Below are 27,485 nucleotides of genomic sequence, written 5' to 3'. Positions count from 1 at the left end.
ACTCGACTCCCATTTCCTCCAGCGCCACCCCTTCCCATCCGCTGGGAAGCTTGGCTCGGCTTGGTGCTGCCACCTAGAGGTCAGCAGCAGACATTACTTCACCCCCTCTGAAAGGGCAGCCGCTCAAGCTGCCGTTTTCAGTTTTCATCTTCAGCCCTTGGTTTCAGGGCTGAGCTTCGTGAGAACGTCCAGTGTGAAGACAAGACAGGAGGAAAGAGCAAGCCCTGATGAGACAGACAACAACTGCGTGTGTGCATCTGTGCAAAAACGATTAAGCATTTCAAAACCAAGGGTGTGGCCCTTCTGAGCGTGGGGCCTCGTGCAACTGTACGGGCTACACATCCAGGAAGCTGCCCCTGCTTGCGTGCTTGTAGGTAGATGTGTGCCGGTTCGCGACGCGTTTGTACGCCGTGCAGGTGTGTGAGCGCTAACTCGTGTATGCATTGTGTGGACGCGGGCCCGTCAGCGCCTGATGTGTACATCCATCTATGGTGTATTTGTGTTTGGGGGGGTGCGTTTGTGTGTTTGTGAGAGAGAGAAAGAGCGCAGGTTTCTGTGTCCCAGGACAGGCGAGCCTGGGGTCTCTGACCCAGGCCCCCGGGAAAGGGCGAGACCATTGGCTTCTCCGGGGAGACCTGTACTCATGCGGTCAGGCCCCGCCCACTGAAACCGCCCAGCTCTCCCCAAGCACGCCCTGCACCTACACGTACGGAGTACTACAGCCTCCGTCCGAACCCCCACGCTAAGAGGCACGACTAAACGCTGGCAGAGCCTCTAGCGGCGGAAGGCCGTGACTCCAGGCCCCCACTGCAATGTCAGCCTGAGAAAGCCTGAGCGACGGGGACAATTTACCATTTGTTCCAGCCCACCCATGACCGACAGGTCCCTGCCCTCCCTTCCTTGGAGCATCCACTAAAAAGCGAGTGCTTTTCCCAAGCGCCTGAATGAAAGCCATCCCTTCAAAATGCCACCACCAGGAGGGACAGGCCTCTTCTCTGGGTGTCTGCGGGAAGGCGGAATTCCAGCTTCCATAACAGCCAGCCCAGCAGACGCCGCTGGCCTCGTCACATCCACACCCACCAACGATCTGAAAGTGTTCACCGAAGTCCCCACTTCTCCCCCTCCTCCCACCCTCCTTCTCCCTTGGAAACACCCAGTCGCCTCTGCACAGGCGGAATGGACTCAGCCCCTACCCTTGCCATCGGAAGTTGCCGAATGAAATCTGTTCGCCCCATTAACGGTGTCAGGCTTTGCCCACCTTTGAGACCCACCCCTGCTACTTTCAAGTCTCCAGGGCGTGGGGCCTGCCTTCCCCTGCCCATGCCCCCGGGGCAGAGCTTGCAGAAGGCGGGAATTGCCAGGGAGGGGGCGCACAGGAGCAGCCCTCAGCCCATCCCCTCTGGTGGGATAATCCTGAGGCCCAGGGCCCACACCGCTTCCCAGCATCCCTTGGGGGAATTAAGTCCCTTCCCTCCTACTGATAATGGGCTTAACAAGGTGCATTCATTGGCTTCCGTCCTGCTCTCTCACTTCCCCACTCCCCACCCGTCATCTCTTACTAAGGGCTCCCAAGTAACCTTGAGCGAGACCCTCACCCACGTCTGCTTCTTAGGGAACCCAAACTCTGAGGCTCAGACTCAGACACCCGGCTCTGCCCCCGGAGACTGTCGGGGGGGGGCTGGTTTCTAAATGCCTCTCTGCTCAGCCAGCTGACCACAGACCAGCTGGGGAGTGGGTGATGTGTTTCTCTGTCTCCTGAAGGCAAAGGCTCCGAGGACGGGACTCCCGGGGTCTGATTTCTGACCTTACAATGTCCTCCCTCTCCCCTCTCCGCTTTCCAGTGGTTTCTTCCTTCCCCCGCCTCCTTTGCATTTTTCTTTTGAAATCATTTCTGGCCCCGACTGGTGTGGCTCAGGGCATTGGGCATCGTCCTGGAAACCGAAAGGTCGCTAGTTGGATTCCTGGTCAAGGCGGTCAGGGCACGTGCCTGGGTTGTGGGCCAGGTCCCCAGTTGGGGGCATGTGAGAAGCAACCAATCAATGTTTCTCTCCTTCTCCGTCTCCCTCCCTTCCCCTCTAAGAATAAATAAATCAAGTCTTTTACATGATTTATGGGGAGCAAGAGTGCATGGAATTAAAATGCACAGCATTTATCAAGCGCTACGATGCGCCAGAGTGGCCCTAACAGTTGACCTCACAGCCCTGATGAGCCAGGTTCTCTGATTGGCGCAGAGCCAGCTCCACGACCCCCCTGCCCCGCCCCGCCCCGCCCCGCCCACCTCACCCCCCACCCGCCCTCCCCCTCCCTGCCCCGCCCCGGGATCTCACTGCTTCTCCGCTGCTGAGCCGTGTGCAGAGGGAAAATCCTGAGACCTGCCTCCCAAACCCGCCCACTGTGAGCTGTGTTAACAAGGGTGACGAGGGTGCTGAGCCGGCACCCCTTCTCTCTCCGCCAGGGGCCTCAGATTCCCCATTTGTTAATGAGGTGATTCCGGGGTCTCTGAAGACTTTCCAGCCTTTGCCCTCATGTTCCTCTGGAGGGGGCGAGCACGTGGTCTCATGACCTCAGGCCCACAGTCCCAGACCCCTTGCACGCAGGGTGGTCTGCACAGGTCCCCGGGGTTAACTTGCCTTGCAGATGTGACCTGGCTCTTACCCAGACTGGATGTTCTGCAGCTGCCCTCCTCCTTCAGGGGCTTTACAAGATTACTGGTGTTTCATTACCCGGAAGAATTCGAGGAGCAGCAGCAAACATAATCTCTGTGCGAACTGCCCCTCCTGGACTACACAAACATTCCAGAAGCCTTGCCCCTTCCCGCACTAATTCCAGAGAAAAACACAGTTCATCTTTCTTCAAAGCAATGTCACTTCCTGGTTAAGGGCACGGACTTCAAAGTTAGACCATGAAGTTCAAATCCTAGCTCTGGCACTTACTGGCTGTGTGACCTGTGTGACCTCGGGCAAGTCACTGGGCGTCACTGGGTGTCTCTGTGCTTCATTGTCTGGATGCGTAAAGTGGGGACAATGCTGGCGCTTACCCCGCAGGGGAGTCGTGGTCGAGTTAATGCACGCACAGCCCTGTCCCCGCTTTAGCTGTCGTTCTCCACGGGGTGGCCCTGTGCTCCGAGTCCCTGAAGGCTGAGGAAAGGGTAGTCAGTCTGTCTGCGGTGACTCAGCTTTTCTGTGGCAGACATTTGCAAGGAGCCTGGAGAGTGGGGAGTCCCTGGGCAGAGAGGGAAACAGTCCCGACCAGCCTGGGGAAAACCCCTCAGGAGTCACAGGTTAAGGGAAGTCGGGGGAAGAACCTAGAAGCCTGAGGGCTTCAGGGCCTAGAGACAGGGGGAAGTGCTGTGGGAGGAGCCAGCTGGAGAGCAACGCTAACCTCCAGAAGGCCAGTAGCCTCAAATGTCCTTCGCTTGCGCCTGGAATGTTCTACTCCTCCAGTCTGCGCCAGGACCTTGACCCGCTGCAGGGCTCCAGCCACAGTCACCCGCATCGCCTGTGGCCTGGGGCAGCGCTTCCCAGCCCCTGAGTCCCGGGGTGGAGGCCCAGCGCCCCACCCCCAACACACACACACACACACACACACACACACACACACACACACCCTCTCTCCCCATCCTTGCCTGACCCTCTCACCCCCTTCCATGATGCTCATCTACATCCCCCCTTGTCACACCCTAGCCTGGGAGCCCTCTGAGCGCAAGGACTACATCCCTGTCACCCCATGAGGCTGCATACCCAGCGCACAGTAGGTGCTCAGTAAATACCGGCCCAGTGGAAAGAGATTACCACTGGCTATTATGGCCTGGGGCAGGCCACGCTCTTGCTTGTAAACGGGGTCAGCGAGCAGCACAGCAGTGGGCAGGAGGCTGGGACAGGCCTCAGCCTGGCTTGTGCAGTACCGGCCATAACTCTCACCAACCCTGTCCGGTGGCTAGACTCACGCCTACTCCGAAGACCTATCTGCTCCCCGGGGTTGGGGGGTTGGTGTCTGCAGAGCCAGCCAGAGGGAGGCAGTGGCCAGGCCCACGTGACAGACAGTTCTCCATGGGCCTTCATAATGAGCACCCTGGTTTACATGTCAGTCCACTCACCCCCGCAAAAAAAGTCTACTCTTTCCAAGGTGACTTCCCAGGTGACTTCTGAACCTGCAATGTTAATAAAACATGATTATTGTCACAGCTATTAGTGGCTTGCTCTGTCTGTGCCGGCACAGTGGGGGACAGCGAGCACTGTAAGCCATCCCTGGGAGTGGCACCAGGAAGGGGAGCGTATTTCAGGTTCTAGCAAGTCTTGCACAAACTCAGCCTGTGTGTTGTTGTTCAGACACACAGCCCATGTCCATTCGGCAGCCGCACAGTCCAGGGAGGGGAAGGAACCTCACGGGACAGGCCAGTCCTAGATCCCCACCTGGGCAGGTGCAGGTGGGCAGTCACGCCCCAGCCCCAGGCACATAACTCGTTTAGTACAAAGGTTTATCTTTGCCGTAAGCAAGGCCCATCCCTTGTTCTCATGCATCCAGGTAAACACACCCTTGAAATGCCAGAGGCATCCTCGCTCCGGGGTCCAGGGAGCTCAGACTCTCCACAACTAGCCTGTGCCTTGCTCTTTCCCACCTTCGTGTCATCTTCCTCACACCCCCTCGTGAATTCTAAGTGTGTAAAAGAAACTGCAAAACTGTCATCTTCCGCAGCTTTGGAGACCTTGCTTCCAGGCAATTGCCCTCAGTTTGGCTCAAATAAAATCTCATAAACATTCTTTTCAGGTTTGGACCTATTCACAGGTCCCAGAGTTCCTTGAAACTCGGAGTTGGGAAACCTGGGCCTGAAGGAAGGAAAAGAGTGAGCGCTTATTACACACCCGTGGTGGGGGCTATGCACTGGGCCAGGTGCTGGACGCGAATTTTCCCAGGTAACCCTGAGACGGGCCTGTGAGAAAAGAGTTGCCGCCCCTGCCGCAGAGGAGAAGCAGGCGTCCACAGGTGTGGTGGCCTTCCCCAGGAGCTTGGCCCAGCTAGGGAGTCACCTGGGGCTGCAGACTCTCCCCTTGACCACAGACCAGCATTTGGATTTTCCTCTGCATTTGCTGCAGCTGCTGCGTGCTCCTGCTAACCACAGAAACTGATTTCTGGAGGGAGAACGGGAAAAGACTGGGCCAGCCACCCTGACCATTTATTTGGATTTGCCATGCTGGCCAACATGGGCTGTTAACTTCCAGATTAGACGTAAATCTAACTGGGCCGCAGTTTCTTCATTTAAAAATGGAGCTATGGATGGCAGCAAGAAAGGCATGGTTAGAAAGATGAAACTCAGTGGTCTCCAAGTTCCCTCCTTAAGTTCTTTGCCTGCAATTTAGAGATACTGCCACCAGGGGGCGAGCTGGACTAGGGATACAACCACGTGGTGCTGGTCAACTGCAGGATTGCCACCCTCCCATGGTACTCAGAGCAGAAATTATGAAGCCAGTTCTGAATCACAGAGGAAAGGAGGCCCTACTTGCACTGAAGGGTGAATGACTTCTCCGCTGTGTGAATTCATGCTACTTAAGATCTGGCCCCTGAACCTCCTTGAAACTTGAGTCACTAGGAATTCCACCACCGAGGGACCTCCAGAGCACGAAGAATAAGCAGCACTGTTGAAACAGCATCTGTGAAATAAAGACCTCATTTAAGTTTTAAAAATCTGTGCATGTTTTATTTTGCCAGGATTACAGCCTCTCTCTCTCCAAAGTATCCAAGATTTAAAGTAAAGGAGTTCCTCTTAATGTTCCAAGATAAAATCTTCAACTGAGACAGTGTCTGAAAAAGTGGTGACGCTCGTATGGTTTGTTCACTGACATCAGAATCGGGATGGCTCAGCCCCCCAGCGTTCTGTTCCTCGGCCTCTCTTTCCGGCATTGACATTCTCCTGGAGGGCACTTTGGCGACTCTCTGTCTTTCTTCTTGCGTGTTCTCTCTCTCTCTCCCCCTCTTTCTCCCTCTCTCTCTCTCTCTCTTCCTCTCTCTCTCTCTCTCTCTCTCTCTCTCACACACACACACACACAGTTATAGAGAGCAAGGTCATGCCTGCAAAGGGCTAAGCTCACTAGAATGTGAAGTTGAATTCTGCAGCATCCTCCCAACCCACCTTCCACGCTCTCATAACCATGTCCCTGAGCAGCGGAGTGGCTGTGTGTGTGCCTTTGGACGGTTGTGGGCAAACAGTACGTTTCTTGCCCGGGGCTCATTCTGCAGATGGCCGTGTGCACCCACCGTGCTGCACGGTGCTACCCTGTGAGGTCTTTCTGTGAGGTGTGTGTCCATTCCTTTCCACGGCCGTGCATTAGCCCATCTGTCCGTTCCCCTGCTCACAGACCTGTGCATCGCTTTGCAACGGCAAACAGTGCTGCCACGAATCTCTTTGTGCGGGGCTCCCAGTGTGCATGTTTGAGTTTCTCTAGGCTACGTGGACACAGAATCTCAAGTTACAAGATATCGTTTCAGTTTCGCTAAATTCTTCCTCGCCGTTCTGCGCTCATAATTCACTGAGGGTATGAGAGTTCGCATTTCTGTCCTCACCTCACCTACACTTCGACAAGATGAATTTATTGTTTTAATTTGCATCTCTCTGATTATTGAGGATATTAAGCATCCTTTCAAGCCTTCACTGTGGTTTCTGCAGTCACTATTAACCCTTTATGTTCCCGCCGGACCATAAGCTCCTGAGGGAGGGCGGGGTCTCACCTCTGAGGCCCTCCAGGGCTCTCACAGCCCCATCTGAGCAGAGATGCCCTTTCTACTTTCCCAGCCTGACCTCCGTGCCTCACCTCGGAGTCCCACTCTCCAGGCTCAACACGCTCCCACCCTGCAGCTCCCCAAATCCGCCATGCTGGGTTTCTGTTCGCACTGTGCCCTCTGTCGGGAATGCTGTGCCTCTCCCAGCCCACCTGAACGTACAGACTCATGCCCCGAGACTCATCTCAGGAGCCGCCTCCTCCATGAAGTCCTCTATGACTACCAGCTGCTGTCCTATCCCAAGTTGTCTTTTGTGCTTTCACTGGTGCCATATGAACCTCTCGCTGCACATGCATCTCCACACCGGACTCTGGACACACAGAGGACAGGCGCCGTGTCCTACTCGTCTCTGAGCTCCCACTGAAACACCGCACAGGGCGGGCAGGGAGGGCATGCTCGCCGGGTGGGCGGGCGAGCCTAGATCCAGCTTCTTCCGCATCGGTCTTCCACAGACTGTGAAGTCCTTGAGGACAGGCACTGCGGTGGAGTCACATCACCGTCCCACAGCGCCTAACAGGGTCACGTGTTTGTGGCACTCGGTGCGTGTGTGTTGACGTGCCCGCATGATTGCCTGGTAGCGTAGAAGAGGGCTTTCCCGGAGTTTCAACCCCAGCTCCCTGTCGGTAGAAGCTCGGGCGAACTGCACGGCCTCTGTGAGCCTCTGTCTCGCACCTTCCCGGGGAGAACGGGAGCAGCCCTGAGGGAGGGGGTCAGGGTGAGGGGAGGATGAGTGTGTGAAGCCTTCAGCACGTTGTTATATGCATCTGGTGTATTATAATTTCCGTGTCCACACGGTTTGGGGTTTGCTTTGGCTACAACACCCTGGGCGGTAAGGCGGATCCCGGCCAGCAGGATCCGTGTGTGGTGTGGCTGCTCGTGAACAAAGACACACGGACAACAGAAGTCCTGTGGAGAAAAAGGGACGGCATGGCCACTCTCTGAGAGAGAGAGGGAGAGAGGGTTAGAGCACCCAGTCCCTGCCTGGACAGGCTTTAATTGCTTCTCTGGGTGCATTAGATGGAGGGCAGTCCTCGTTTACTAGGCACAGGGTCACTGCAGGGGACTGCCTATGTTACAGATGACAAAGGAAAGAATGTTGCAGATCAGGGGGAAAGCGGTTGAACCGGTCACACTCCGTCCTTGGGAGGTTTAGCACACACTGCAGGAAGTTGCAGTAAGCCCTTGCTGCCTCAGTTCAGGGTGAGGGAGTTTTAGCAGAGGCAAGTCTCACAGCGGCCTGGGTATAATGCGGGCCTGATTCCCCACGGGAAAACCTCTCCGTGGGCATGGTCCTGCATGCCACTCACTCCCCACTGGTTTTCCACGTGAGGGCTGAGCTACATTTCCACGCCACGAGAAGAGGTTCCCTACAGGGCGGCTCGTGTTTCCAGTCGTCCTGTGTGCTGAGCTGGTCACAGCTACTCAGTAAAGTCTGGTTTTTCCAGAACGAGAGCAGCGTTTTGCAGAAATCAGGTTCTCAGTATGGAAGTCGAGCTGGGTGCAACGCCTTGCACATAGGTCGGTATTCAATAAATAGTAAATCAAGCTAAATTCACTCTCTGTACTGCGTCCTGCTCCGATCCGACCTTTAGGAAGTCATTCTATTTGTGGGAAGAGGAGCAGCCCCCCTTCTCCTGGCAGCGATCCTGTTTGACTTTTCCAAAGTGTGATGGTCACCGTGGTAGACTCATTGCAGTGGTCCCCAGTGAACTGATCCCGCCCACAGGAAATCTCTAGGGTAGTCTCCTCCCACAAGGCGTCTGGGCTTCACCACATGACCTTTTGACCACATGACCTTCAGACCACAGGGACATTAGCAAGCCAGTGCAAGGAGTGATAAGTTCTCGCACATTGACTCTTGTCCCCTTGGAAGGCTCCTTCTTGGAACCCGGTCACCATGCCAGGAAGAAAAGTGCAGGCTGGCTGGAGAGCGGTGCCTTGCCTGTCCCCAGCTGTAGAACTCCCAGCTGAGGCGCCTGGTACGTGAGAGAGGCAGACATCTTCACCACAGGTGCCACCTGGAGCAAAAATTAACCATCCCCGGCTGGTGTGGCTCAGTGGATTGAGCACAGGCTGCAAACCAGAGGGTCGCTAGCTCGATTCCCAGTCAGGGCACATGCCTGGGTTGCAGGCCAGGTCTAAAAATAAATAACTAAAATCTTAAAAAACAAGAACAAAAAAGAAGCCCTGGCCAGGGGAATGGAGCCCCTCAGTGAGGGGCCTGGGGGACCCTGATTGCACAGGACCCAGACGGCGTCTGCCAGGAGCGGTCTGGGATGCATGCTTCCTCGCCCAATACAACAGGAGAGACAGACGCTCCCGGCTCTCCTAGTAAAGAAAAGAAAACCCCAGAAAGCGACACACACACACACACACACACACACACACACAGAAGGCCACACACACACACAGAGAAGGCCACACACACACACACACACACAGGCACACACACACACACACACACACACACACACACACACACACACACACCTTCCCTTGCATCTCATTGGCCAAGCTGAGTCACTTGCCCATTTCTGACCCAATCACCTGTGTAGAGGGAGGGGCCAGAATTACCATGAGACCAATCAAAACTACCACTGGATTGTAGAGGGATGTGACCGATTCCTCTGAAGTCCCTGAGCTCATAGGGAAGAAGTGGGTGTCTGGAAATAATTGGGGTTCAGCTCAGGAGGGCACACAAGGCAAGATCCAGCAGTGCCCGCCCTAAGACGCCTCCGCACGGGGCATGAGGGAGAAGCCCGCAGGCTGGTCCTGAGACAGAGCCCCGCCCAGCCCTCCCATCCTCCCCTGGAATTATGGGGGAAGGTAGGGAGTGTGTGTGTGTCTGGGGGACAGTTGGGTCCCTCGGGGCTTCTGCGCTCCCGCTGCAGGCCTCGCCAGCACTGCGCACACCGGCCCCCACCCCAGCGCGAAGAGCGGCCCCAAGCGGGCGGAGAAGAACTAGACCTGCGCCTTTCTTTATTGTTAACTGCACTGTTAGCGCTCTCTCTGAGTCCAGGGCACCGCTGCTGGGTCCGATTTAGTACTTCGAGCTCTTGCTTTTGCTCTTCTCTTCGTATTTCTCATCCAATGCTTTCTGCAAGTTCATGTTCATCACGTTTTTCTGGTGCCACCGTCCTGCAGAGAGCAGGGCAGACGCCAGCACTGATCACTCCGAGTGCCCCCAGGACCCGTGGTGACCCAGGCCCACCGCCCACACCCAGGGCCCTCCCTGCTGCTCGCTCTGGTCTCTCTCTGGACCTTGGGGCCAACACACCCCGCCCCGCGCCCCAGCCCCACCCCCCATACCCAGGTCGTCTGTCTTCCTGCCGTGCCAGTGCTCTGGGTCCCGCACCGCCTTCTCCAGCACCTCCGGGGTGTAGGAGTCCTTCATGAGGCTCTTCACCTCCTCCGAGGCCCCTGCGGAACCCCACAAAGAAATCCCCAGAAGCCCCAAGTCGACGGAGGCCAGCTGCTCTGGCTGCTCCCGGGACGTCAGTTTCCACTACGGAGGGCGGATTGTGGGAGCGTGGGGGAGCAGGGAGGGCAAGGCAGAGGACGGCAGGCCCCAGCTCCATCCTTTATGGGCCGTGCGGCCTCCGAGAAGTCTTTAACCTCGCGGAGCTCTGGTCTCTTTACCTCTTCAACGGAAGAAAATGATCTTGCATGGGCGACATGACATTATGGGAAATTCACCGAAGCATAGTGGCCTGTGGCCATTAACATCTGTATTTTCACAAGATTTATTTCTATGTCTAAAGGTAAAACACCCAGGAGGAAATACACTACTGTGATAAAGAGTTGGCAGAGACATCAGAGGACCAAATCCCGAAAGACAGCAAGATTTGAATGATCAGTTACAGAGTATAAATAAGAATATTTAATGTTCGGAGTCATGAGGGAGAATAAACACATAAACGAAGCAGAAGACAGTGCCCAGAAAGAGCAGATTAGTCAAAGGAGCAAATGGAATGTCGGAAATGAAAGAGATAATAACTGAAAATTCGATGAATAATAAGAGGCCTGAGATGCCTTTGAAATAATCTGGGGTGAGGCTGATGGGTGGGTGGGAGAAAAGGTGAGATAAGATTGGCCACGGGTTAATAATTGGATTAATAATTGGATTAATAATTATTGATGCTGGGGGAAGATGACACCTCTGTCCATTAAACTACCCCTTCTTCCTTTCTCTAAGTCTAAAATTAACATCAAAATGTTTGAGAACAAACTCAATGGACGGGTAAAATAGCAGATTAGATACAGCTGAGAAAAGCGGCAAACTGGAACGTGTAGCTAAAGAAATTCTCTGGAATTCAGCACATGGGGGAAGAGATGTGAAAAATATAAAAAAGCTGTTAAATGAAGGTTAAATGCAAAGGCCTAACATACATCTAACTGGCGTTCTGAAGGGGTGACTGGGGGGAAATGGGAAGAAGCAATATTTGAAGATAATGGCTGGGATTTTCCCAAAATTGATGAAATAGATGAATCCCTAGATTCAAAAATCATATTGTAATTTTCCAACCAGCATAAGTAAAAATAATTCCATACTAGGCATACCCAACTGTAATTTAAAACACTAGAGCCCTGGCTGGTGTGGCTCAGTGGATTGAGCACCGGCCTGCCAACCAGAGGGTCACTGGTCCCCAGAGGGTCCGGGACCCCCAGAGGGTCCCAGTCAGGGCACACGCCTGGGTTGTGGACCAGGTCCCCAGGTGGGGGATCCTGGGAGGCCACCAGTCCATATTTCTCTCCCTCTCTTTCTCCTCTCTCTAAAAGTATATAAATAAAATATTTTTAAAAATAAAAATAAAGCCCTGGCTGGTGTAGCTCAGTGGATTGGTTCTCGGGCTACGAACCAAAGTGTCGCAGGTTCAATTCCCTGTCAGGGTACATACCTGGGTTGCAGGCCATGACCCCCAGCAACCGCACATTGATGTTTCTCTCTCTCTCTCTCTTTCTCCCTCCCTTCCCTCTCTAAAAATAAATAAAATAAAATCTTTAAAAAACATGTTTATCAGTTTACTGATTTGGCAGTACGATTATGTACAAATATTCTAAAATGACCATTCAGGTACCATTGAAACTGTAGTGTGGGGAAGTTGATTAATTTATTTAAAAAAAAATAAAAAATAAAAATAAAACACTAGAGACAAAGACATCTTAAAAGGAGCCCTAGACAAAAGGCAGATTACTTAGGAAGAATAACAATAAATTCAATCGCCATCGAAACCAGGAGGAAATACATCATCAAAGCTGCTGGCAGAGAACAGTCGTCCGTCTAGAACTGTTTACAGTAACTGCCCACTAAGGATGAGGATGAAACGAAGACTTTTTATGGGCCTAAGATTTACCAACAACAGAATCTCACCAAAAATATCTAAACCACATATTTAAGACAGAAAATAAAAAATGATCCCAGAAGGAAGATCTGAGATACAAGAAGGAACGGTAGGCAAAGAAAGTGGAGACTTTGCGTGTACATCTAAATGCACCTCAGTTCTAACAACAGTAGAATGTCAAACGTACGGAGCAAGTGATGACGGCACCGATCGCCGACCACGTACTGAGGACCTAGTTCTCAGAGTTCCACAGAACTTACTCAGGGAATCTCCTCGCCAGCCCCACCGCCCCCATCTAACTGCTGAAGTCACTGACGCACAGACAGGTTGAGTCACTGGGCTAAAGTCACACAGCTGGTAAGCAAAAGACCTGGGACTCCAACCCAGGCCCTGTGGCCCCCAAATCCATGGTTTTGACTATTTCACTTGTGGAGAGTTAAAATTCTGTCAGAGAACGGCATGCAGGCTGAGATGGGAGTGCGGAGGACAAAGCTGAAGCCTCCTAGTGTGTTTATAGGAGCCTGAAGACCGCAGTTAACTCTAGAATGCGTCACCTGTGTGTGCAAAAACGTCAGAGGTAGCCACCGGATGGATAAGGAGAGTGAGGACAAAATTACATCGGGGCAAAAAAGAAAACTCCCTTGAACCCCAAATAAGAAAGGAGACGAAGCAGGGGGAAAAGCAACAGAGAAAAGGAAGCAGAAACAGAAAACACAAAATAAGGTCATCGGAATGAATCCGAATACGTGGGTAATTAGAATAAATATATGTGGACTAACTCACTGATTTAGAAAAACAGATGATCAGGCTGCAGACACATTTTCCAGTTATATATTATTTAAAGCATACTTGGAATCAGGGGACACAGAAAAAGGATAAACACAGAAATACAGGAAAAGATAGAGCAAGCAAATTCTCACCAAAAGCAATTCGTTCTCATTGTATTTAAATGATCAGACAAAATACACTCTAAGGCAAAGGCACCGTGAGAAATAGAAATAACTGCCATTCACTCAGGTGATGTACTAGTTCTGAATTTGCTACATTAGGGTCACGTCAAAACAGGTGAAGCACAAGTGACAGCTGCACGGAGAAATGGACAGATCTGCTATCAGCAGGAAAGACGGAAAGGGACATCAATTTAGTAATTAATAGATCAAGCAAAGGATAGTAACAAGGAGTTAGGAGATTTATAGAGAAATCATTAGCAAGCCTGCTCTATTAGACAAACGGAATCTCGAACCCGAGAGAATATTTTCAAACACATTGGTCATCTACAAAGTAGACCAACCCCTGGGCTAGCAAGCTGTTTCGACAATTTCAAACAACTGAAATCATTATGGGCCGCGTTGCCTGAGACAATGCCATCAAGCTAGAAATCAACATTTTGCAAAGCAATGTTTATGGTGTTTGGCAGGCACGGCTTTACAAGCTTACATAGCAGGTTGTTGAGCTAGGCATTTGGACGGAAGCCCAGGCGTGATAGAGACCAGACATCCCCGTGAGGTGTGGCGCAGGCTACAGTGGCTCCCAGGAAGAAGCCCAGGACAAGCCGACATCCTCATGGGGTCTCTCTGCCCCACTGCCCCTCCCCCAGCACCCCGCAGCCCGACCTGCTCCCCTCCTGCAGGCCTTGACTCGGAGGTCACCGGCTCTGAGGGGTCTACTCTAGGTGGTCTATCTAACACCACACAGGGGTTCATACAGAGGTGCTGGCACTACAGAGAAAAGCAAAGGTGGGGGAGGGTTGACCAAAGTCAGGTGATGCAGCTGGAAGAAGGGAGGGGAGGCTTCCCGGCCCCTGCGAGACCCCACCTGCGAGGCGGCAGGCGGCCACGGCCAAGCTTTAAGCTGCACACATAGGCTTTATGCACTCTTCCACTGGGTGGGTCTTCATGGGTAAAAAAAAAAAAAAAAAAAAAGACAGTGCACCCATACTGGTTTAAACACAGGAATGCAAGTTTGGTTTACTATTGGGAAACCAATGAATAGAATTCACCGCATCAACAGATCGAAGAAAAAAACACCATATGATCATCTAAATCACCATTGTATAAATAGTTACTATAACCCAACACCTGTTCATAATTTTTTAAAATGAATGTGCAAACTAGAAATAAAGGGGATCCCTCCTTAATCTGATACAGATTTCAAAATATTCTATTTAATGGTAAAGTGTGAGAATCAAGAGTGAGATAAGGATGACCGTTCCTCCCTGCCTATAGGCACCCCTGATCTGGACCAGTTTGCCAGGACGGGTGGCCTAAAGGCAGGAAGAGCCTACTGGTCCCAAGCTGCCAGAGTTCGAATCCCAGCTCTGCCTGTTCCTAGCTATGTGGCTTTAAGCAAGTTATTTCACCTTTCTATGCTTCATTTTTGTCTATCTTTTTAAAAAAGGGGGAATTATAGCACTTACTATGTAAGGTTCTTGTGAGAATTAAGATGTATTTAAAGTAAAGCCGTGCTTGGCACATGCTACATGCTGTGCATAAATGTAGCCATTATTATTATCAAAAAGAAGCCCCAAAGAATCTACCAGTTAATTATTGGAATTAATAGGTGAGCTGGGTAAGGCTTCTGTATATACGACGAATGCACAAAAATTAAAATTGTCCTGAGTATATATAAGCAGGAAAGTTAGAAAATGTAACTTTAAGAAAGATACCATTTGCAATAAACAGCAAAAAAGAGGTTTTTCTACATAAATCTAACAAAAAAAAACCCTTGTATAATCTTTATAGAAAAAAAATAGAAACTGTTACAGACAGATATTGAAGGAAGAATAAAATTAATGGAGCTGGATATCATATTCAAGGATTGGAAAATTCACTATCCCCAAACTGACAACCTCCACTACATTGAGCTGTGGATTCGATGTACTTCCTTCCCACCAAAAGCTCAACAGAGCTTTGCGTGGAAACTGGCGGGCTGATTCTAGAATCTCTAGAATCTGCACAGAAGAGTAAAGGCCCTAGAGTAACCCCAGCATTAGCTGCTGGTGGCAGTGCGGTGCGCTGGGGTGGGGGAGGGGGTTTACCCAGCCAGACAGCAGATGACTAGTGACACCTCGGTAACTGAAAGTGTAACATCACCTGGCTGGCATAGCTCAGTGGATTGAGTGTGGGCTGCAAACCAAAGTGTCGCAGGTTCGATTCCCAGTCAGGGTACATGCCTGGGTTGCAGGCCACGGCCCACAGCAACCGCACGTTGATGTTTCTCTCTCTCTCTCTTTCTCCCTCCCTTCCCTCTCTAAAAAATAAATAAATAAAACCTTAAAAAAAGAAAAAGAAAGAAAGTGTAACATTAGACTGGTGGGCGCAGCGGCTAGCCTGGAAACCGATCTGGACCCCTGCGGGTCGCTGGGGGGCGGGGGCGCGGCGGGGGCGGGGGGGAGACTGTTCTATACCCGGCCTGAGACAATTGGTAATCCGCTTAAAGGAGGCATTAAAAATGTTTCACAGTCCAAGCAGAAATCAACTCCAGGTGGATTAAAGGCTTAAATGTGAAAAGCAAAACTGAAGTTTTAGAAGACTAAGAAAAAAGACCGTCTTTATGACTCAGCGCGGTGGAGGATTTCATCAGCCTCTCCTCCGGGAACCTTCTCCATCTCCGTGCAGAGGATTTCACCTTCCCAGTTAAGTTAAAACCCTTGACCTTGACCTCAGCTCCTCTCTCACACACCCCGAATCCATTCGCTACCCTAGCCTGTCCGCGCTACCTCACACAAACAAACGCCCAGAACCCTGCTCCTGCAGACGGCCTCCACCGCGGCCTCCGCGGGCCCCGCGTGGCACAGCGGTGCCCTCCGGCTCCTGCAGCACGCCAGCCCTGCTCCCCGGACCAGACCCCCCCTTCCGCCCCTCCTCACCACGTTCCCTGTTCCTGCCCCAGCTTCCCACATAACTATTCCCCACGCGGCACTGGGAGCGATCCTTTAACCCAAGTCAGATGACGCCGTTCTCCTGAGTACAGACCCTCCCGGGCTTCCTCTCTCGCGAAGACAGAAAACCTTCCCCGGCCCTCCCCACCTCGCCGGGTTCCTCCCCAGCGCCTCTTCCTCCTGCCCAGCCCCCAGCCTCACCCATCCGCAACAGCAAATGCAGGGGCTGCTGACCTGGGGTGGGGGTGGGGGTGGGGCACAGTGACAGCCGTGTGCTAAAGGGGGCGTGGGCGGGATTCACAGCACTCGCTCATTTCTGGAATGTAAACCCCGCCGCGACCAGTGTAGCACTGTAACACCAACCCACCAGCCCAGGAAAATTCAACCACCGACCCTGGTGAGCTGGGCAAGCTGGCAGGACTCGCAGGGGTGCTTCTCAGATTGGGTGATGGGTACCCCGATTTTTATGTCAATCGTCTACATTACGGAGACATTCCTGGAAGAGGCTGAATGTAAGAACTACTGACAACTGTTCAGGAGACGAGTGGGAGGCTGGTCCCAGAGGCCCAGAGCACAGGACAATCCGGGCTGTATTCCGTCTCCCCTCCGCCAGCACCGCCCCTGGTCCGAGCGCAAAGAGAAACCCAGGCAGTTCCAGTGGCTGTCTGGTTCCTCGGGTGACGGGGACCTGAGCCAGGGCAGGAGGGGTGCCAGGCCCCGGGGGAGGCTGCGGAGGGCCCGGCGCGAGGCCGGAGGAGGGAAGAGGGCCAGAAAAGCCTGAACTGGACCGTGGGGGCCGAGGGGAGCCCCTGCGTGCTGGCCATGGACCCCGATCTGAGCAACTCACTTGGGAACGGGGTCCCAGCCAGGCAGGTGACCCGGAAAGACTCGGGGTTCACAGGCAAACAAAAAAAATCCCTAGATTTGAGCTTCAGGTCCACCTCCGACTGCCGAGAGAAAGGCCCCGGGGCAAACTCTTCCCGTCAGTGAGCTGGAGCTAACGGCACGCACCCGGCCCAGACAGGTCCATGGCTGACCCACAGGACACCGTCAGTGTCCCCGACCCACCCTTGCCCCCAGGTGGCGCCACCACCTGGCACCAGGAAGGAGAAATCCCAGCCTGCTGACTGCCGAGCACTCACTGCGGAGCACTCACTGCGTGTCACAGGCCACGCGCCGCAGAGAGACCTGCCAGCCACCCAGAGTGGGCCCTGTCATCCCATTGTCCTCATTGTACCAAGAAGGTGACCGAGGCTCAGAGAGGTTAAGGATCCCACCTGGGTGAGGCCACACCCAGTGAGCGGCTGAGCTGAGCTTTGAACCAGAAACCTAAAGGGGGCGTGGGCGGGATTCACAGCACTCGCTGTGGTCACTGTGACCAAAGGTGCCCAGGCCAAGGGGGCCGGGTCTTGGCCATTAGGACACCAGAGGTGTTTCGGGAAGGGAGGAGATGACAGCCAACTGGGACAGGCAACCTGTACAGCACAGATGGACTGGCCAGGGGACTGGACATTTACAGCACTCGGCACACGGCCTGGCAAAGAGCAGGCCCCTGGTGGCCACGAGATGAGGATCCCAGGGGACGTGTCTGGGCTCTGATCCACAGAGGCCCAGGAACGGGTAGACACCCCACAGGCTGCCCCTTCCCCGTGGGGACCTTGGGTGCTCACAGCCCACACCCTTGCCCTTTGACCTGACCTTGAAACAAGTTTGACCGCATGTTATAGCCCAGATCGTAGTAGTCTGAGAAGATGGAGGCGATTTTCGCAGAGCCCTCGGACTCGCTGGGCCACGCGCTGGCCCTCTTCTGGCCCTCAAGGCCTTCACCGATGGCCCTTCGAGCCTGAGCGAGTGGAGGGGGGGGACAAGGGACAGAGAAGCAGTCAAGCCCCCTCTCTCGGCTAAACTCTGCTGACCCTGCCCTCACCACCCCTACCTGACCTTTAGCCCACAGCCTTCAACCGGCCCCTGGGGCTGGGGAGCCGGCACCTCCGAGGCCCCTGCACCCTCTCGCCCCACCCACCTCCCGCTGGGCCTCGCATCAGAGAGGAGGGTGGCCGGAACCCTCCTCCTGCCCCGAGTCCCTGCTGGGTCCCTCACAGGAGAGTTCTTTTTATAAGGTGACATTTCTCCTGCTGTTTTACAAAAGAGCGAAGCCGGGGCTGGGGGTGGGGACGCAGCATCCACACAGCTGGGGCCCCACAGAGCCTGGCCGGCCTCCGGGAGGCCTCCCACCAGTCAGCTGCAGGGGGCCCCCGGGGTCGCACGGAAGCCAACCTCTTCTGCGTGCTGGTGTGGGAACCCAGGCCCAGAAGGGTTGCGCCCAGGCCTGGGGACCAGGAAGCCTGGGTTTGAGTCCCAGTTCCGCCCCAGACCAGCCGCTGGCGTTGGGCCAGTCTCTGCTCCTCTCTGGGCCTCTGGGCCAGTCTCTGCTCCTGGGCCTCCTGGGCTTCTGGGCCTCTCAGAAGAGAGAAGGCTGACCTTCCGGAGGCTGTGGGGGGCCAGGAGACATGGTGACTGCACCCCAGACCGGGACCAGATGTGCCAGATAAGGCAGGACATTTAGAGTTGTGACCTCCCCCACCTTAAGAAGACAAAGGGGAGGGAACCCGGCCCACAGCCTTTTGATTCTGGGCCTTTCCCTTGCTCAGTGGAACGCTCTGAGCCTTCGCTTTACCATCTGTTAAAAAAAAAGAAAAAGCAAATCGCTTCTCGACTTTCTGGCTAAGATCCAGGATAGATATCTACTCTTCTCAGTGTGGCGTCCCCTATCCGAGGACAACGTATAGACTGGGCTTTTGGTTGTCCACAGCCCGCAGTGACCCGGTTTTGCAGAACTTCCAGAACAGCCATCCCCTCGGGAACCAAAAAATAAAAAATAAAAGGGAGTTAGGACTCCTGCCCAGCCGACCGCCTGATGTCGTGGCTGTGCGTGTCCGGAGGGTGGCGTTGGGAACGTGTCTCCGAGGGCCAGAGCAGGAGGAGCCCTTAGTATCTGGCCAGATGTGGCAGGTGCACTTTATCTCAGTGCCCGGTTGGTCGGGAATAACTCCCTCGAGGGGTGTGTGGGGCGGGGGAAGGCACCGGCCTCGGCGAGTGGCGCCAGCGCGGATGCCGGCCGGAAGAGTGGTGGGGTGGGATCTAGTCCGGCTGCCTCGCTTGGCAGGTGTAGAGACTGAGGCCCAGAGAGGGGAAGCAACTTATCCCAAGTCACCCAGCACTCGGGGCAGAGCCGGGACTCAAACTCAAGTCTGCTGATTCCCAGTCAACGCGGCCCATCTATCCGATGCTGTCTCCTTTAGACCTGCGTGCGTTGAAAGCATCGAATTCAAACATAGGACTGGTCATTGCAAAGTCGGTAAGAGCGAGGGCGCCAGGACCCGCTGGCCCTCAGGACCAGCGTGGGCCCTCATCCGACACGACTGGGTAAACTGAATTAACTTAACACTTCTGAAGCCTTGGGCTCCTTGTCCTTAAGGTGGGTACGAGAGCACCTTTCTCGCTGGGCAGGGGAGGCGAGCTGCTGTGTGTGGAGCGTTTCAACAGCACACGGTGCCTGGCACGCACGTACAGCAAGTGCTCAGGAAACGCTGCCGTGTGGCGAGCTGGTTCCGGGGGCTCTGAGCTCTGCAGCGGGCTCCCCTGGGCTGCTCACTACCTGTCCCCGTGCACCGCCCTCCTGCCGCCCTTGGCCTCCTGTGCCCTGTGCATGCCAGCACCTGCTCCTCGGAGACCAGCTGGTCCACCACATCGCTCCCAAACTTGTGGCGAATGTTGTCGGGAATGATGCTGCGCCTCTCGCCCTGGGCCCCCGAGCGGGGGCCTTGCTTCAGCCCCTGGCACGGCATCGGAGCCCCCTCGTGGGAAGCGGCCCTGCTCTCCCTCGGCGAGGGTCTGCAGTCCCCGTTCTTCAGGGACCCAGGCCGGGAGTCCGTGCCAGAGGGGCTCCTGCTGACAGCTGAGGGGGTCAGAGGCCAGGCCCCCTCCTGGCAGGCCTGTCCCCGGGGGCTGCCCGGCTGGTGCTGTGGGGAGCCCGGGGCCTGGCCCTGGTACTTGGAGGCATCCAAGGGGCTGTGAGCAGTTCTCCTGGGGTCCGTGTCCTGCTGGTTGCTCAGATGGGCCCTGGTCAAAGTGGTCATACCTGCACCGGGGGGAGAGAGAGGGCAGGAGGGAAGAAGACAGGCAGACACGTGCAGAGAGTGGAAGGCGGGAAGGAAGACAGCAGAGAGGGTGACGGGGTGGGGAGGGGGGAACAGGCAGACACAGGGCCCCCGAGATCCAGAGCAGGAAAAGGGACGGGAACAGAGAGAAGTCACGGGAGCCAGAAGCGTGGGCAAGACATTGGGAAAGAGACAAAGGGAGAAGGTAGTTCAGCCGCCAAGCCCCTCCACGGAACAGGGTCGTCCCACGAGGTTTTCCACAACAGGGGAGCTGGCACCGCTCCCCAGTCACACGGCTGCAAAGGGCCAGAGCTGGGCCTGGGCCTGTCTTTGCTCCCCATTCTGAGCAGCTCCCCCAGCCTCCCTTGCCTCCTCTGTCCCCGGGGGTAATGAGGGGGGTGCCATCCCAGCCTAGTCCCCTGCTCTCCACACCCCCCATCCCCGGGACTCCCAGCCCCGGGGGGTCTCTTCTTCATCCTCTTCTGCCACCCCCACCACGACCTGGGACGTCCCACCTCCCAGCGTTTGCCCGGGCTGGTTCTGCCACCTAGGAGGCCACCTCCTCCTTTTTTTCCCTAAATCAAAATTCCACCATTCCTGTCCATGCAGTCTCACCAGGAAGCCCTCCTTGACCCCCACCCCCAAGCTTTGGGGCCAGTCCCCTCCTCCTCACCTCACAACCCTGCTCCACTGACCTCTCACGACCCCGGGGCTTCCCTTCCTCCATCACCGGGACCTACCACCCATCTCACTTCCCTGCCTACGTGGGGGGCAGGGCCAGGAAGGCAGGGTCCACGGCTGAGTCAGTCCCGGGTTCTGCCCCAATGAGCCCGCAGCCCGGCAACAGAGCTCTCCCGGGAAAACTAAGGCTTCCAGGAGGGGAACGGACACCCTTCTCGAAAGGAGTGGAGCCCTGGCTGGTGTGGCTCAGTGGACTGAGTACCGGCCTGCGGACCAAGAGGTCACAGGTTCAAGTCCCACTCAGCGCACATGCCTGGGTAGGTGCTGTGCGGGGCAGTGGGGACACACAGTGAATGAGCTCAGCGGGTCGGCCCCTGTCCTCTCGGAGTTCAGTGTCTGTTGAATAAATGAGTGAAGGCCACCGCCGGCCTCCCAGGACCCTCGCTGCACCCCCACCTTCCCTCCGCTCCGTTCTTCCAGCTGTAAAACAGGCAGAGTGAGCCCGATTTCACTTGCTGTTGTGAGGCTCAGGCGATGAGTCCTCAGAGTTTCCAAGTGTGGCCAATCATCAGAATGCCCCTGGGCGCTCAGTGAAAATGCAGATTGCCAGGCCTCCCCCCAAGCTGCTGCATCAGGGACCCCACGGGAGAGGCTGGGAACCTGGGTGTCTAACAAGGCCCCTGGGCCATTTGGGTCCTCAGGGAAAGCTTCCAGCAGGAGTCCCACACCCCACCCTCACTGGCCTGTCTCCCACACCCCACCTGCCAGCCCCAGCCCCTGTCCGCTCCCCCCTGTTGGGGACCCTGCTCAGCATTGACCTGATCTAATCACAACTGCAATGAAACCCTCCCCTTGTGCTCAGGACAGAGCCTCCACCTCCAGGGACCTGGCCCGGGGCCGCCTGGCCTCTCTCCCACTTCCCTGCAGCCTTCCAGCCGCATTGAAGTTCAGTCCACGTCCAGCCTGCTCTCCCCTCCGGACCCGCCCCCACACTGTTCTGGGGCTTAGGACACTCTGCCCTCCTGGCGCCACAGCACCCCGGGGCTTGGCTGCTCCGACGTCCCGCACCTCCCCCCCTGCACGGAGACCACGCCTCCTGCCCTCCCCACCCCGCTGTGTCACCCCACCGCCTGCCTGCCAGCCCGACCAGTCAGTCCTGGGTGAAAAAACGGGGTTCTGCGGAAAGGAACGCCGTAGGAGGAGCTGATCACAGATTCCTAACTGGGCAGGTCCTGGTGGGTGGTCACCAGGCAGGCACCTAGCCTCTCCACTGACCACTTACCTCAGCCTCGGGCAAGCCCTGCCATCGATTCTGTTTCTAGGTTAGCTCACTTTCCAACGGCCTCTTTTCAGACCCCTCCTCCTGAGGGTGGCCACCCTGTCAGACGCTGCTCCTCGAAGCGACGCCCCCCGCCACTCCAGAGAGCGAGGGACCCTGACTGTCCTGCACTCCAGCAGTCGGGCCTTGCCTCCACCCACCTCCGCGCAGCCTCCTTCCCGTTCCCTCCTTAACCTCAAATGCTGAAAAGAAACAGCAGAACTATTTCTCTCCAGAGCGTTTGAGATCTGGCTCCCAGGCCTGTGTTGTCAGTTTGGCTCAGATGAACCTTCACTGCAATCCCCTGCGGCTTTGATGTGCCTTATGTCACCATGGTGCCCCCAGGGGCTGCTGTCTCCCCCGCTGAGCCCCGGGGAGGGGACCACTGTGATGGGGTCACAATCCCCAGGCCTGGCAGCTGGGAGAGACGCAGAGGTACTCCTCTCCCTCCCTTTTCCTTCAGTGTTCACACAGAGAGCCCCAGGGAGTTAGGGCCGCTCAGAGGGCCCGGAAGCCAGAGCAAGACTGAAGGGGAGGGGGAGCGGTTGTTCCTGATGCCCCCAGGGAGTCCCCTCCCAGAGCCCTGGGCGTGCACTGAGTGTCCCCATCAGTGCGTCCCTGTTCGGTCATCCTACCTGGTTGGCGGCCCAGCTCCATGGACTCTCTTTCCAAGCTTAGCCCTGTCAACAAAGAAACAAACTGTCGTCTCAGGTGTCACAGCGGCTTCATGAATGGGGACAAGCTGGGAGCCCAACCGGGAGGCCTGGGGCCGTCTGCCCAGCCCCTGACCCAGGTCCCTCTGCACTTTTCCCCTCAATGCTCTCTGGCCCTCAAGGAGCCCCCTACCCCACCCACCTGTCGCCCCTGGCACTGTGCCTCCTGCAGCCCCGCAGGCTCTGCCCTTTCTGGAAAGCCCTGGTTGCTCCCACCACCAGTGAGGGAGTGCCTCAAAGGCCTTTGAGGTTGCAGGTTCGATTCCTGGTCAGGACACATAACTTGGTTAAGGGGTCAATCCTCGATCAGAGCACATTTGGGAGGCAACCAATCGCTGTTTCTCTCTCACATCTCTCTTCCTCTCTGTCTCTCTCTCCCTCCCTGTCCCTTCCTCTCTCTCTCTGAAATGTGTGCTGAGGCCCAGAGAAGGAGAGTGACTTGTCTTAGGTCACCCAGCAAGTTGTTCTGCTGGTAAGCTTGAAGCAGTTGAAGAACGGAATTAATTTTGTCATCTTGAAAAATCATCAGGCAAAGCAACGTATTAATTGTTTGATGACTGTGTCACTTCTGATATGACCGCCAATGTTCCCTACGCCCCTGGCAGTCATACACTGGGCAAGATGTCCCCCTTGAATGCGGACTGGACTTAGCAACTTGCTTCAGATCAAAAGAATATGACAAAAGTGCAAGGATGTCACCGCCCCGTTAGATCAGTGACTGTTCACACTCTTTGTCTGGCTCTTCTTTTCTCTGAGCCAGCCAGCTGGCTGGCTCGTGCTGGTGGCAGCAGCTGGCACGTTTTGAGCTGCTCTGTCCGAGGCTCCTGGGGTAAGGAACAGAGCGGGCCTCTGGCCAAGAGGCTTTGCTGCTGGAGACCCTTAGTCCAACAGGAGGAGATAAAGAACTGCGAGCACCTGAACCAGCCTTCCCCAGTTGAGCCTCGATATGACACCACAGCCCAGCTGGCACATTAACCACAACCCGAGGGAAGCCCCGGGCCAGAGGACACAGCCAAGCCACACCCGGGGTCCTGACCCTTAGAAACTGAGACAATGAACTTGTCCTTTTTATAAGCATGCGGTTTCGTGCTGCTGGGCTTTGTGGTAATGCGTTATGCAACAATAGCTAATTAACACATATTTTGGTACCAAGGATGGGGTGCTGCTGCAACAAAACCCTAAAAATGTGGGCGTGGCTTTGGCACCAAGCAGTGGGTGGAGCCCGGAAGGATTTTGAGGAACAAGACAGGAAAAGCCTAAACTGCCTCAAACAGACTACAAGTAGAAATGTGGGCTTGGAGGCTGTTGCTACTGACAGTGCAAAAAAAAGAGAGGGACATGTTATTAGAACCTGAAGAAGGGTCCTTGTTGCACAGGGACAGAAACCGGGTGACACCCATCGGCAGTCGCGTGGGAGGCAGTTGCTACTGACAGTGCAAAAAAAAGAGAGGGACATGTTATTAGAACCTGAAGAAGTGTCCTTGTTGCACAGGGACAGAAACCGGGTGACGCCCATCGGCAGTCGCGTGGGAGGCAGAGCACGGGAAGAATGGACCGGGCCATCTATCCAGGGGGACTCCCAGACAGAGCCCCGCAGACGCCTCCCGGTTTCCCCCTGCTGCTCGCCGCGGAACACGCGGGGGCAAGAGCCGCGGGTGGAAGGGCTGCTACGGAAAACGGAGGGCAGACTCAGTAGTTTGGGAATTCTCATCCTCTCCGGGTGCCAAAAGACGCTCAAATTGAGAAAAGGCTTCAGGGCGCTGTCAGGGACACGGAGTGACTGTGCAAGCTCTCGTTAAAACTTCAGAGAGATGACAGAATCAGCGTCTCGCTCAGCGGCACATAGGACCCTTAAAAGAGATGAAAACTACGGATCCTCTCAGTGGACAAACAGGGCCTCTGGGGAGCGTGGGGTGCTGCCTTCCAGCAGGGGCGGCGGAAGAACTTCGCCTGGGGCAGTGTCACGGTTTTTGAGAAAACTGTCGGCAACAGTACTGCCAACTCGGAGTGTGAGGGACAGAAACAGTGCAGCGTGGAGACCAGCGGGCCTCCAGCTTCTACGAACAGAAAACAGTCTGAGAAAAAGGGCAACTCAAGGCCCTGGCTGGCGTAGCTCAGTGGATTGGGCACGGGGTGCGAACCAAAGTGTCGCAGGTTCGATTCCCACCCAGGGCACGTGCCTGGGTTGTAGGCCACGGCCCCCAGCAACCGCTTATTGATGTTTCTGTCTCTCTTTCTCCCTCCCTTCCCTCTCTAAAAAGAAAAAAAAATTTTTAAAGGGCAACTCAGAGAGAAGATGCAAATGTCCGGAAGGCGCAGCTGAGAGCCACGGAAAATTCCTTCTACCCCCCTGAAGCCTGTTGAGGACAGCATCTGCCTGGCTGGATTTCAGAAACGCCGTGGGCCAGTGACTCCGCGTTTCCGTTTCCCTCATCTGAGTACAAAAGCCTGCGGCCCTCGCCCCGTGCCTGCCACCCCAGTGGGTGCCAGGCATCTTCAGGGCAGATGGCCTGGCTTCACGGCTCTACTGATGGAGGGCTGACCTCGGGAGGTGGTAGCCCTGACCAGTGTCGCTCAGTATGTTGGGCATCAATCATCCTCCAAAGGGAAAGGTCGCCGGTTCGAATCCTTGGTCAGGACACACGCCTGGGTTGCAGGCCGGTTCCCAGTTGGGGCGTGTGTGCAAGAGGCAATCAATCACCGACTGTTGCTCTCCCTGTCTTTCTTCTTCCCTTCCCCGTTCACCAACAATAAAGAAATACAATCTCAAAAAAGAAAAGAAAGAGAAGAGAAGAGAGAAAAGAAAGAAAAGGAAAGGAAAGAAAAGAAAAAAGAAAAGAAAAGAAAAGACACTCACGGAGCCTCATCCACACCTGGGCCTGATTTGTAGGGCCAGATTCCAGGTTTTAGGGAGATGCTGCTGTGAGATCAGACGTTGGGAGATTTGGGGAGGGCATAGGTGTAATTTGCATGTGGGAGGGACATGTGTCATCAGGGGGGCGAGAGGGGCAGTTGACATGGCTCCAGCGTCCCCTGTTCCTCGATATCCACCCACTTGGGCCAGACTTATTGGCTCGCTCCCAACAGATGGGACACGACAACGGTGACGGGACGCCGCCTCCCAGATGGGATCACAAAGGACGGCCCCGTCTCCTTCGCACCCTCTGGCTCCTCGGGACTCAGTCACACTGACGACGACAGCAGCTTACACGTGGTGAGCTGCCTTCCAGAGAGGCCGGTGGACCAGGGACTAAGGGTGGCCTCTGGCCACCAGCTCGTGAGGAGCTGAGGCTCTGGGTCCAGCATGCCTGCCTCCCGGGGGTCCTTCTCTAGTAGAGCCCCAAGATGAGCCTGAACCCCCACTGAGAGCTTCATCACAGGCTGTGAGAGAACCTAAGACCGAGGACCCCCTGGGGCTGCATCCTTATTCCTGACCCAGAGACACGGTGAGATGATATTGTCGTCTAAAGCCACTGAGTGTTGGCATGATTCGTTTAGTCTGGTAGACCAGTGCGTCTTCCCAAGGACTCAGTGCGGTGTTCAGAGAAAGCGATAACTCACCTTCCTTCCAAGACGGGGGCACAGGGGAGACACGGGGCCTCATCCAGGTGCTGAGCTTTCTGCTCCTGTCCCCTCCCCACCCCCAGCCACCCCGAAGGGCCCGCAGCAGCTTCCCATCTGCCCAAATGGCACCCCCAGTCCACAGATGGGTGGACCCACCGCAGTTTCTGACCTGGAGAGAAGGTCCCCAGCGATGCTGGTGAAGAAGGGGGGGCAGGGTCTGGCTGCAGGCTGGGCACTCTCCGCTCACAAGCAACTCTGAATGGGGAGAAGGAAGCTGAAACCTGCGTCACAGTGGGCCCCTGGCCACCCTGCCGGTGTCTGCCTGACCTCTCCACTCTTTTTCATAACATCGGAAACCACGTGAACCGCTCTGGCGAGTGCTGAAGCCCAGGAGTGCAGCTCTGCACAACTGCTGGTGAAGACCAATGGCTGGTTGCTAGGGAGCCGCCCTCCCCTGCTGTTCATTGGAGTCTCCATGGCGACCACCATACACAAGGCTCTGTTACCTCAGAGGGCTGATAGGCCAGCCCCTAAGGAAACAGAGGCCATGAAAGCCAGTACTAAAGGGCGAAGCATCCCGAGCTCCCCCCATGTGCCAGGCTGTGTCCCAGGCACAGAGGGCTCAGACGCCATCAAGTGGGAAGGAAGGTGTTGGTATTACAAAGGCTTAAACAGAGAGAGTGATTAGTCCTGTGGAGGGAAAAGAAGACAGCATCATCTGAGCTGGATTTTGAAGGATGTGTAGGAGTTCAACAGTTTCAAAGGGACCCACATATTAAAAGCGTGGATGTGTTTATGAGCACCGGCGCAGGTCGAGGGGGTGGGGGAAGAGGGACAGATGCACCTGAGCTGTCTGAGCTGGACGTGAAGGGCCCAGAACTAAGGAGAAAGATGAGGGCAGGTGGGACAGCGAGGGGCTACTCTCCTCCTCCTGTAATGTAAGGGCTACAGGAGTGATGCGAGGGTGAGTGACTTCCGCAGCTGGCGCCAGCAGCTCGGCCTGCAGAAGGAGGGGCGTACTGGGAATACCTCCCGCATGCCCTGCCTTTCAGG

At 55.3% G+C, this 27,485-nt stretch overlaps 1 protein-coding gene across 1 annotated transcript; it reads right to left on the bottom strand.

Moving 5' to 3' along the window:
• Positions 1–9,772: 9,772 nt before the first annotated feature.
• On the bottom strand, positions 9,773–27,244 carry TEX33 (testis expressed 33). Its single transcript, XM_045835184.1, has 6 exons — positions 26,602–27,244; positions 22,791–22,835; positions 19,716–20,137; positions 17,695–17,839; positions 10,084–10,194; positions 9,773–9,912 (listed from the first exon to the last, which is right to left on the bottom strand). The coding sequence occupies exons 2-6, from the start codon at positions 22,810–22,812 to the stop codon at positions 9,815–9,817; spliced, it is 798 nt and encodes a 265-aa protein (XP_045691140.1). The 5' UTR covers positions 22,813–22,835; positions 26,602–27,244; the 3' UTR covers positions 9,773–9,814.
• Between the last annotated feature and the right edge of the window lie 241 nt (positions 27,245–27,485).

This window comes from Phyllostomus hastatus, unplaced genomic scaffold (assembly GCF_019186645.2).
Source record: "Phyllostomus hastatus isolate PE091 unplaced genomic scaffold, TTU_PhHast_1.1 phas_contig_198, whole genome shotgun sequence".
NCBI classification, from domain to species: domain Eukaryota; kingdom Metazoa; phylum Chordata; class Mammalia; order Chiroptera; family Phyllostomidae; genus Phyllostomus; species Phyllostomus hastatus.
Note: the sequence above shows the minus strand (reverse complement) of the source record. Positions and strands in the feature narration are given on the sequence as shown.